At 41.8% G+C, this 12,238-nt stretch overlaps 1 protein-coding gene across 2 annotated transcripts in view; it reads right to left on the minus strand.

Moving 5' to 3' along the window:
- The window catches only part of LOC118636927 (myomegalin-like), a 213,560-nt gene that overhangs the window by 93,296 nt on the left and 108,026 nt on the right, over positions 1–12,238 (minus strand). The window contains exons 5-8 of one of the 2 annotated variants that reach the window (XM_036271871.1): positions 11,952–12,028; positions 9,272–9,395; positions 8,921–9,096; positions 4,078–4,195 (exon numbers count right to left, since the gene is read on the minus strand). In XM_036271871.1, coding sequence (XP_036127764.1) covers positions 4,078–4,195; positions 8,921–9,096; positions 9,272–9,395; positions 11,952–12,028 — 495 coding nt within the window. Of the gene's footprint in view, positions 1–4,077; positions 4,196–8,916; positions 9,097–9,271; positions 9,396–11,951; positions 12,029–12,238 lie in introns of those variants that run through there. The other variant, XM_036271870.1, reaches the window with a different exon arrangement.

A 12,238-nucleotide genomic window follows, 5' to 3' on the forward strand; every position in this document is an offset into this window, starting at 1 on the left:
TGTTTCTTCAGTTTCTTTTTCTGTGAGTTCATCATTGGTTTATAAGAATGCCATCGATTTCTTGACGTTAATTTTGTATCTTGCTACTTTGCCAAATTCATTTATTACGCCTTGCTTAATTTTTAAAAATTCTCTGTTGCCTACAACATGACGTCTGTAGCTTGACATTTATGGGACTTTCCAGCTATGTATTTCATTCTGCAACATTTATCATAGATTTGGTAATACCAATTCCTCCCAATTCCTTAATAATGTCCCATACCACTGTCTGTATCATTCCCCTTGCTGAGAATGCACTTCTCCAGTTTTCTGCCTGATGTTCTCAGTCTTTAAGGCCCAGGTCAAGGGGGACTTCCAGGTGAGGCTTTCTCTGACTTCTGTAGGTAGACCTACTCCCTGTTATCTATGGGTCCCTTTAGCACTATTTCTATGTCTTTATTTATCATTCTGTATTATAGTTCTTTATATGCCAATCTATTTTTTTTATCCTCACTCGAGGGCATTTTTTCATTTTTTGTTCAGATTGAGTGGGAAGGGAGAGAGAGAGAGAAACAACAACATGAAAGGGACACATCGAGTGGTTGCCACCCGCATGACCCAACCAGGGCCGGGGACAAACTGCAACCGAGGTACATGCCCTTCGCGGGAACTGAACCCGGGTCTCTCTGGACCGCAGGCCGACGCTCTAACCACTGAGCAAAACTGGCCAGGGCTATATGCCAATCTTTTCTTGGACTATCAACCCTGTGAAGGCTAGGACCCCTTAGACCAGTGGTTCTACTGGGCAACTGTACAATCTCCTAGAGTGCATTTTGCAAATTCATGGGGGTGTTTCTTGTTATTATTGTCGTACAGTGATGAGTGGGGCAAAGGGTGCTACATAACTTGCGATGGACAAAGCATGACATTTGAATGACTTTCAAATGTTCCACAGGGCACTGATGGAGGTAATAAAACTGTTTATATAACTGTCTGAACCCAGGACTTACTTCTACTGTATATATGAACACATTAATATACAGTAAATGTCCCATGAATTGAACTGCTATGTACATTAGGAGAGGATTTTGTTTCATTTGGAAATTTACCAAGAGTTTTTCACCTTGGCATCACCTCTAGCTCATTACTAACAGCATTGCCACTTGCCATTTCTGAAGTGCCAACAGAACACGCCTGCATGTTATAACATCAGACTGCATTTGAAGCTGCAACATTCACAGTGATTTTCGTTACAGGTATAAGCCCCTATTTCTTTGTCTTTTTAATAGAGTTGTGCTCAAGAATTTACATATTAAAATAAACATTCTTGCCCTGGCCGGTTTGGCTCAGCGGTTAGAGCGTCAGCCCGCAGTCCAGAGAGACCCGGGTTCGGTTCCCGCTAAAGGCACGTACCTCGGTTGCAGTTTGTCCCCGGCCCTGGTCGGTTGTGCAGGTGGCAGCCACTCGATGTGTCCCTTTCACATCGATGTTTCTCTCTCTCTCTCTCTGTTCCTCTCTCTCCCTCCCACGCTACTTGAACAAAAAATGGAAAAATGTCCTCGGGTGAGGATAAAAAAAAATAAATAAAAAATAAAAAATAAAAAAATAAAAAAATACATAAACATTCTTTTATTATAAATTACTCTCTTTTTATGTCTTCACATGATTGTTTTGAGACTTATATTAATTTGAATCCATATATAAGGTATTTAGAGTTGCCCCTGGCACATAGAAAATGCTACAATATGTGCTGATTTTATTACTACAGAAAATTTGTTGAATACTCATTGATAAATATTTAAATTATACTTGGAATATATATTTCAGAAAGCCTATAAATTCACTTCTAGGTTTTACATGATAATAATCTGAACCATGTGAGTGTGATTAAATGTTCCTAAGATGTTATAGGAAGTGCTTCAATATTTCTTTTTGTCTAGGAGATTAAAGTAGGATATAATTATCACTGTGACCAATTTTCCCTGAACCATTCATACTCCACTGTGGTCCTGAGGAACAATAACTTGAATTGACAACTCTAGTTCGGTTTTTGCCTATAAAATAGTTTTCCTAAGTGCAAGGCTAACAGGTCCAGAGGGATAATTATGACCAGTAATGTCACTAATAAACAGCTGCTATATTTATTAATTTTGCCTTTGTTGTAAAACAAAGACAGTTACAATGTGAGTGAGGTTTGCAATATCTGACTCACTGATTATGTCTTTATGGCTGCCACTCATTTTAAGAACGGCCTCACTCTCTTTCAGGTTGTTAATATTGATGATGATAGTAGTTACCATGTTTTAAACAATATGCCAGACACCTCGCCTATGTTATTTTTAATCCTTACAAATAACTGAACATTAGGTATGTTTATGCCTATTATACCGAGGAGGAAACTACTCAGGGGATTTATGTAACACGTTCAAGACCACACATAAAAAAATTGCTGACACTCACATTCAGTTTCCAAAACCTGAGTTCATTCTTTCATATCACTTTGCTTCCCTCAGTAAAATCCAAGAGATTGGCTCTGACCAGTTTGGCTCAACCGTTAGAGCATTGGTACTTGGACCGATGAGTTTTGGCTTTGATTCCTGGTCAAGGGCACTTGCCTGGGTTGCAGGTTCGATCCCCAGCCCTGGTTGGGGTCGTGCGGGAAGCAACCAATCAATGTGTCTCTCTCACATCAATGTTTCTCTCTCTCCTGCTATCCCTTCCTTCCACTCTATCTAAAAATCAGTGGAAAATTATCTTCAGGTGAGGATTAACAACAACAAAAAATGTGTTATAGAATATTTTCAAGAATCCCATCATAAAATTTCCATATATTTCAATATGTATCTTGTAAAAAGCCTATGAACTTTAATTTTTATTTATAACTATCAAATTACATGCATATACATCATTTTCTGAGTGTGCTAACGAGATTTCCAACCAAAATGGAGAAACAGTGTGGCCAAGAGTGATTTCTTCTGTCCTCATTGTGGCCTAAGTACCCAGGCTGGCCACCTCCAAGTGAGACGCTCCATCTATTTACCATGACACCTACAAATATTATCATTTGTCATTTGTGCAATGACTGCTCTTTTTATCCTGATTCCAACCTCTGTATATATAAACAAATAAATTAAACCACATATATTTTGCTTTATTATTGGTCTAAGATCTCTAAGAGTACCTGGTAATTGCAGATATACTCTAGGGTTCCTTTAGAAAGTATGTTTTCAGTAAATTAAAAGTCCAGTGGAGGACAGGAATTCCCTCTGAGGTAACTTCCAAGAGCGATAATATAGATTGATGCAACTATTTTCACCACAGTGAGGGTTCTTTCTTCAATATTAAAACCATATTGCACATTCTGTAGTCATAAATCATTCAGTGTGGTAGGCAAAATTCTAATGGCCCCCATGATTCCTACTTCCAGGTCTCCACACCTTTGTATAACCCCCACCCCTTCAGTGTGGGCAGGACCTATAACTTGCTTCTAACCAATAGAAAAAGAGAAAGGTAATAGGATATCACTACATAGTTATGTTACATTATATGGCAAAAGTAAAGGGATGTTACAGATGTAATTAAGGTCCCTACTCAGTTGACTTTAAGTTAACCAAAAGGGATAGCATACTAGTGGGCCTGACTTAATCAGGTGAGCCTCTTAAAAGTGTATCTAGAAGTGAGAAAAACCACAGTGCCCCCCTCCCCCTGCTTCTGACTGTCTGTCTCTCCGTCTCTCTCTCTCTCTCCACTGCTGGCTGTAAAGAAGCAAATGGCCACAACTCTACAGCCATATAGAAATAAATCCTTCCGACAACCTGAGCGAGCTTAGCAGTGGGCCTTTTCTTAAGTGAGCCTCCAGAAGAGAAAGCAGCCCGCCTTGATTTCAGACTTGTGAGTCCCTGAGCAGAAAAACCAGCTAAGCCACTCCTAGACTTCTGACCTACAGAAACAGTGGGATAATAAATGTATATGGTTTTAAACCACTAAGTGAGCAGTCATTTGTTACGCAGCAATAGCTAGCTAACACATTTCGAAATGAGAAAGCAGGACCCATGAAAGCATGAAGGGAGTACCTGAGGAAGTACAGCCCGGCCTCACCTGCACTTCCATGCTAGTTGGCTCCTCCAGCAGATGCAGTAGTTGTTGTTTCTCTAGAGAGAGCTGTTCTACTAGCTTCTCCTGGGCAGCCAGGTTCTGACTCAGTTCTTCAATTTGTCTGGATCAAAAAGATAAGAACAATAATTATGGTCATGATACGATTATTACCTCCAGCCCAGTCCACAGTTCAATACAGCAGGTTTTTAGCTTTTGGGGTCATTGAACTCTTTGATTCTTTTCTTCAAAAAGCCATGTATGCTCTGCTCCAGCCCCCAAATATTTACACAAGTGACTTTTTGCTTACATTGTCACCAGATTTATGGGCCTCCTCAAGCCAATTCATGGATCGACAGACCATAGGTATGTAGCTCTTGAAATAAGGGCCCAGAATTATGGTTTTGGGGGTTGTTATTGTTGCTTCACTCAAGAAATAATTCTTAGATAACCATTATGTATATTCAGTATACTCTACCAAGAACTGGAAAAGATGCAATCTCTGCTCTTTAGTGTGCAGAAACTTAAATTCTATTAGTGTGCAAACCAAAAGTTTGGAGACCGGGGAAACATAGCAAAAGAAACAAATAGTGGAAACAGGCTGTAGTAAGTGCTACCACACCAGAGGTGTATGTACACCGTGTAGTACACATTGTGTGCTGCCATAGAGCTGTATCAGAAGACAGATTAAAAAAACAGTCATTCATTTGACTGCAAAGAGTCTGGGGAGGCTCAGGAGAACAGATTTTTGAAGATTGAGTTATTTCGCAGGCTCAGAAGGAGGAGCTTGAACAGAGGAATGAAGATATGAACAGACGGGTATTTGGGGAAGTCACTGGTAGGGGAAAGGGGAAAAGGCTGGAGGGAGAAACAATGGCTGGAGAAGAGGCTGCACATTTAGACTAGGATTAAGTTAAAAGACTGGATGCTGTGCTGAAGTATACAAACCACAGCTTCAAATCAACAGTTATTCATTATCTACAACGCGCAAGGCATATCTTGCTGTTTCTCTGTTTGTAGGTCTTAGAGTACCAGAGACACCTTCCCTTGGAAAATGTGCCATACTAGGTGAAATATTTCCCACCGTGATGCTTATGCCTGTGTAAGTGCAAGACAGAGATAGCACTTTGGAAGGAAAATAGTTTGCCAGAGAGGTGAGGGGTACCAGAAAGTCAAGTAGGAATCTCAGAGACAAAGTATTAATTCATTTAGGGTGTGAGAATCAACTAAGCCTTTGGGCTAAGAACTTTAGGGACTTAAGAACATTATGCAAATACAAGCTGTAATGATAACAATTCTGATGATGAATGTGGACTCCATATCAAATTCCCCATGATATCTGTGCTGGAACATCTCTACTTTTCTTCTTTTTCTCTTCAGATAGAGTGGGAGAGAGAAAGAGAAAGAAAAATAGCAACGTGAGAGAGAAACATTGATTGGTTGCCTCCCGCATGACTGCGACCAGGGCTGGGGATCAAACTGCAACTGAGGTACATGCCCTTGACTGGAATCAAACCTGTGACTCTTTGGTCTGCATGCCGATGCTCTAACCACTGAGAAAGCCGGCCAGGGCTCTACTTTTCTTATTTTTTTATCCTCACCTGAGGACATTTTTGCATTTATCTTCAGGTAGAGGAGGAAGGAGAGAGGGAGAGTAAAAGAGAGAGAAACATCAATGTGAGAGAGACACATCGAGTGGTTGCCACCCACACAACCCCAACCAGGGCCGGGGACAAACTGCAACCGAGGTACATGCCCTTAGCAGGAACCGAACCCAGGACTCTCTGGTTCGTGGGTTGACGCTCTAATTGCTGAGCCAAACCGGCCAGGGCATCTAATTTTCTTAAGCCTCAAACCTCACTCATCGCTTTGACTCTCTGTCTCTACAGATGATCTATTTCTCCTTTACAAAGCTGATCAAGGCCATCTTATTGAACTCCCTCAATTTATTTGTCAGGTGTGAATATGCTTTCTTTCTTTTTTCTTTTAGTTTAGCACGTGTTTATTGAGATACAGAGACAAGACCAAGTCTCAGGGAATCTAGCAGGAAAGATCTAGAAGAAAATATACCACCACACTGAGTTGTGCAAAAAAAGATGTACATATAAAACAAAGCAACAATATAGACTTAATTCTGCCAACACAAAAGCCTTCAGAGAAGAAACAATTTATGCCTTAGTGAGTGTTTAAGAATAAACAGGAGTTCGCCAGGAGGAAAAAGACAGATGCTCCCCACAGAAGGAAGAGCATGAGCAAAATTCTGGAGATGTGACATAGCATTCCTGCTTTGTGTGGAGTCAGCGTGGCTTCAGCGTTCGGATTCCAGCTATGCCTGAAGCCATGTTAATAACTCTCTAAATGTCGGTTTCTACATTTATAAAGTGTAATAACTCCTATCTCATGGAGTTGTTAGGAGAATTAAACAAGAAAGTAAAATATTCAGCTCAACTGTATAGTAAAAGCTCAACAAACCTCAGTCATCATCATTATTACTCATCTGGCGTCACTGAAATGTGAAGGGGTCTTGGGGGGAAGATTCTGGGAGAAATCAGGGGTTGGATCATACAAGGCTTTGATGGCCACACTAAAAGGAATGGATCTTATGTCCTGAAGATGGTGGGAGGCTTTTTAAATGGCATGCTCAAATCTGTGTCTCAAAAAATCACATTGAATAAATTAATAAAAATTAAAAAAAAAAAAAAAGAAATGCCAAGGTTGTTCTCTATTTTCTACGTCACGGGACATACAAATAAACAGTATATTTTACTTGAAAAAAAGGTATGAATATAAAAAAATGAAAATAGTCCTGGCCAGTTTGGCTCAGTGGTTGGAGCGTCGGCTTGCAGACCAGAGAGTCCTGGGTTTGGTTCCCGCTAGGGGCACGTACCAAAAAAAAGAAAAGAAAAACCTTTTATTTTGGAAAAAACAAAACAAAAAAAGATCACATTGGTCATTGTGTGTACATTATGTGTATCTACCTATCCAGTTACAAACCACTTAAGGACCGTCCTGGCTGGTGCGGCTCAGTTGGTTGGCTGTGCAGTGAAAGGTAGCCGGTTCAATTCCCAGTCAGGGCACATACCTGGGCTTCGGGTTTGACCCCTGGCTGAAGGCAACCAACTGCTTAATGTTTTGTTTTTGCTCTCTCTCTCTCCCTTCCGGTCACTAAGCATCCTAGGGTGAGAATTAAAAACAAAAACTAAAAAACAACCACTTAGGGACTTTTATGCCCATCAGGTCATGCATCTAAGAGGCTAAATTAGTTGTCAACTTGATAATGTTGAGTTCTCCACTTCAAAACTGCTCTGAATTATTAGGTTGGAATTATTAGGTTAGGGACAGGACCGGAAGTGAAGAGAATAGTTAAAAGTTGCTGCAGTAACCTAGACAGTTCCTTGTTATGGCCCAGAAAGCTGACACACTCGGACCCCGTCAGCACAGCCTGCCTCTCCCTGGTCTTCCCAGACCCTGCTCTAGTCAAGCAGAACTACTTGCAGGTGTTGGAACATGCCATCCCCTGTGTCTCCTCTCCATTTCTCCTTCCGCACCGCACATTTCTCTTCCCCACCCACTTCCTGTGCTTTCTTCTAACTTCTATCCATTCTTCAAAACTCGGCTCAGATTTCAGCTCCTCTAAGAAACTTCTAGTCTGGAAGAGATGACAATCCTGCATGTCCCGGAGCACCCATGTTACTTCCATCAGAGAACTTATTAAGACCGTGCAACATGTTTCCTTTTGTTGTTGTTAACCCTCACCCAAGGATATTTTCCCATTGATTTTTAGAGGGAGTAAAAGGGAGGGAAAGGGAGGGAGAGGGAGAGATCGAGACAGAGAAAGCGACATCCCAAACATGCCATGACCAGGGCTAGGGATTGAACCTGCCCTTGACCCGAAATCAAACCCACAATTCTTTGGTACAAGACCGACGCTCTAACCACCTAATAGCATGGCCAGGGCTAGACTATGCAGTTACTTTTTTCCCCCTTGAATCAACACTTTTTATATAAAAAAAATTGTTGAAAGTATTACAGATGTTCCTCCTTTTTTCCCCCCATTGACACCCTCCTCCCCGCTTCTGCCCCTCCCCCACCTTCACCGAACTGTGCAACATGTTTCTTTCTTTCTTTTTTTTTTTTAAATCCTTACCCAAGGATATTTTTCCATTTATTTTCTGACAGAGTGGGAGGGAGGAAGGGAAGAAGAGAGAGAGAGAGAGAGAGAGAGAGAGAGAGAGAGAGATCCACTGGTTGCTTCCCGCATGACCCCAACCAGCTGGGGACCGAACTGCAACTGAGTACATGCCCTTGACCAGAATCAAACCCAGAACTCTTTGGTCCACGGGCTGATGCTCTAACCACTGAGCACACCGGCCAGGGCTGCAACATGTTTCTTGATGAACGAACTGGGTCTTTAGTCTCTGTAACCTTAGTGCTTAGCTCAGTGTCTGGAATGTAGCAGGTGCTCAATAAATGTCTGTAAAATGAAGTAAACCCACAACTCTTGCTTGCCACCATTAGACTACTGTTCTATTTATATCTACTCAAGACTCCTGATTGCCAACAAATGAGTTCCCTTAATGAATACCATTGAAGACTCAACCCTAAAAAGAAAATCTTTGGGTGTAGCAGCCATAGTGTCTTAGAAACGGACAATATAAGTCCTTGAAAGGGATGCACTGGCCAGTTTGGCTCAGCGGTTGGAGCATCGGCCTGTGGACCAGAGAGTCCTTTGGTTCCCGCTAGGAGCATGTACCAAAAAACAAAAGGGAACAGTGCAGCTGCTATTTAGGCTCATGGCCTCGAGAACAGGCAAAAGCCAAGTGACAAATACAGCACCAAAGGCACCTACCTGTCCCTCTGGGCCAGGGTCTCAGTGTATTGGTCGGGCTTGGCCCGGTCACCTGGGACATCTTCCCTGTCCTTGGTGACGGCCTTCAGTTTCTCTGAGAGCTCCAGGTTACACTCTTTCTCTGCTTCCACCAGAGCTGCCATCCGCGCAGCTTCATCCTTTGCTAGCCTGGATTCCTGCAAAAAGAAAAAACCGAGAGGCTGCAAAGTCCTCGCTGAGTTTAGGAGCCCTGAAACACAGGGCACTTGATGAGTTTGGGAAGCAAAGGAGGGAGGGGAAGGTGAACACAGGGGGCAGAGCAGTAGGGAAAGAGGTGCAGGAGGAGCCCTGGCCTTTGGAACGCCCGCTCACCTCCTGCAGAAGCTGAATCTTATTCTCCAGCAGCTCATAAACGTGCTGTGTCTCCTGCTGTCTCTCCTCAAACTGGCGCCGGAGCTCAGCTTCATTGTGGCTGTTTAGATTCTCCACATCCGCACTAAAACCACGGAGCATAAGCCAGTCAGAGCCAGTCATATAAGTTAGCAAGTGAAGCCACCGAGGTTGCTTCACACTGACGAGAAGAAAAATGAAGCATTTTCCCCTCTGCAGTTAATTGTGGAACTGCTCTCCCCAACCTTTCCAGGTAATCTTTTAGGATTTTCCAGGTAATATTTTAGGTTTTTGTTGCTTGTCAATCAATACACTTGACTCCCTACAGGCTTCACTATTGCTGTAGCTTCCTGTGGGGAATCTCTCGACCAGGTGGGTAGCCATCCAGTGTTTCAGAACTGAGCTTCCATGTCCACTATCATCTGTTCCTGGACTCCTCCATTCAACTGACCTCCCAGAGTGCTCTGCTAGTTCCCTGCCTTGCTTGCTATTTGAATGAAAAGTGTTTCTTCCATGTAGGTTGCTGGGACAGAATATCCATTTGGACAACCACAGAAATGCTCTCCTCCTCTATAGCCAGTAACCCCTCAATATCTGCCCTGAATCTGGGCTACTGGTTGAGAATTCGATCTAGTTTTCCCATGGTCCCCTGCAGAGAGCAGACATGTAATCTATGGAGGTAGTCCAGCTTTGTTCCTCTGACGTCCTTAGGAATGAATGTCCAGGCGCTAGCATGAAGCGGGTAAGGTGTCACCAGCTTATTTTTAGCTAACAACAGCTGCCCTTGGATGTCTGAGGATTAGAAATTTGGGAGCAGTATCAGGTGCTGAATGATCTTAATTCCGGTTTGGTTTTATTCCTGCTTTAAGCCATTTGTTGAGAACCATGGACCATCGTCTTGCTCTCCGGGCAGAGAGCAACATTGAACCGTCATAGGTTCATGATAAATCAAAGCTACTCTACCCAAGCTCAGTGGTACTTTAATATTTGACCCAGAAGGTTGTGTCCATGGAGACCAAATGCAGCTTCCCTAAAGATTACCAGATTCCTTGGTTACTGGTGGACACCACTCAGTACCATCCCAGAGGCTATATTTAACTTGAGCCTTTGGAGTATAGAACGATCTTGGTTGTACAAGGGACACAATTCAAAACAATAACCCTATGTAGGACGACCCCTAAAAAGGCAGGCCCTGGAAATCATCAGCTTTTACTTTGACTCAATGTTCCTTGATAAATGCAATAGACACAAGTTAATTATAATATCTTGAGAATGGAAATTATACATTTTCTGGGTAGCTCAGTTGGGCAGGAATTCCTGATTTAACAGGCTACAGCTGTTGTCAAGTCAGAAGAGCCTTGAATTGATGCCAGAAGATGTGGGTTCTGCCACTCATTTGAGAAGACTTTAACACTCTGTACCTTAGCTTTTTCATTTCTAAAAATGGATCATGCCACCTAATTAAAAGCTGAAACTACATAAAAAGTGTTAAAAGTATTAAACAAATCTCAATAGTTATTTTATATGTTTTCCTAGAGTCTATCAGCTCTCTTAATGCTTTAGTAATTGTTTAATAATACCAGGATATTGTGTATTGTTGAGTCTGGTTTTGAGTATTCTGATCTTGGTGGACTTGTCAGACTAAATATCAAGAGATACTGTAGTGACAGAAAGAATGCCAGATCAGAGTGAATGTACACTGATCATAGGATATAATCTGAAAATGATTTTTAATGATAATTTTAATAATATTTACCATTTAAAACAGTTTTTAGTTATAAAAACTATAAATTATAAAAGTAACTATTTTAACAACACAAAAGTATATAAAGAAAAAGCAAGTCTTCTTCCCATCACAAACTCCAATCTCACTCCCTTAGTATTAGCAATGTTAAAGATTTTGATACATAACCCTCCAGTTTTTTCCTATGCACCATCGAGCAAACACATGTACCCACAGAGAGGACTGTTTGTCTTTACTCAAAGGGGCTGATACTATAAACATCACTCAGCACTTTCCCCCCCTTACTTAGTCTGTCAGGGACTTTCCACCAGGATAACAACATAGAGCTAACTCATTCTTTTTAACGACTGCATAATATTCCACAGTATGGTGAGTTCAAAATGCCTCAGCCATGGCTCTGTTGATGAATAGTTAATTCTAGGTTTTTGCCATTACAAATAATGATTCAGTAATTATCTTTATACATTTATCTTTTCATACTCATGCTTTTATTTGTAAGGAATACATTCTTTCTAAGGTTTATTTGATCAAAAGAAAATGCTTATTTTTTACTTTGCTAGGTAGTGCCACATACTAAAAGTGCTGCCACAATCCACACTCTCACCAGCAGTGTATTCTGGGAGTGCTTATTTTGCCCAAACTCCATGCCAGCCCTTGGTTTTATTGGTAGATTATTGAATAGGAATTTTATAAGCTTAGGTCTGTTGCATATACCAATCCATGGCAAGGCCTGTCAGACTTAATAACAGACACAGCGCCCAAGGGAAATAAAGCACGTTATTTCATTTCCTGAAGCAGACACAGCATCCAGATGCCGGAGTTCAGGGTAAGGAATTTGGTTCCAAATCTATTGTTCTCAGATTAGTGAGCCAGACTCTGAAAGGGATCAGAACTCATCTAGTACGAACTATAACTCACCAAGTTTTATCCAAATGCTGTTTCTTGTCCTGGAGTTCTCGTTTCAGGCTCTCCACTTCAACCTTCAGCTCGATGTTCTGAAAAGCACACAGACATGAATTGTCATTACCTGCCTCAGACCCTCTACCCTGGAACCAGGCTCCTGCTTGAACTTGCCTTGGTCCTCAACTGGTCATCTCAACTCAGCCCTCTTCCTGGCCCCTGACACATGTGGATTCAGATGGGTCCGTGGCCCAGCCAGTGATGAATGAACATACACTTAAGGATTTCCTCGGAGCTACTCACTC

Source organism: Molossus molossus, unplaced genomic scaffold (assembly GCF_014108415.1).
Source record: "Molossus molossus isolate mMolMol1 unplaced genomic scaffold, mMolMol1.p scaffold_m16_p_20, whole genome shotgun sequence".
In the NCBI taxonomy this organism is placed as follows: Eukaryota; Metazoa; Chordata; class Mammalia; order Chiroptera; family Molossidae; genus Molossus; species Molossus molossus.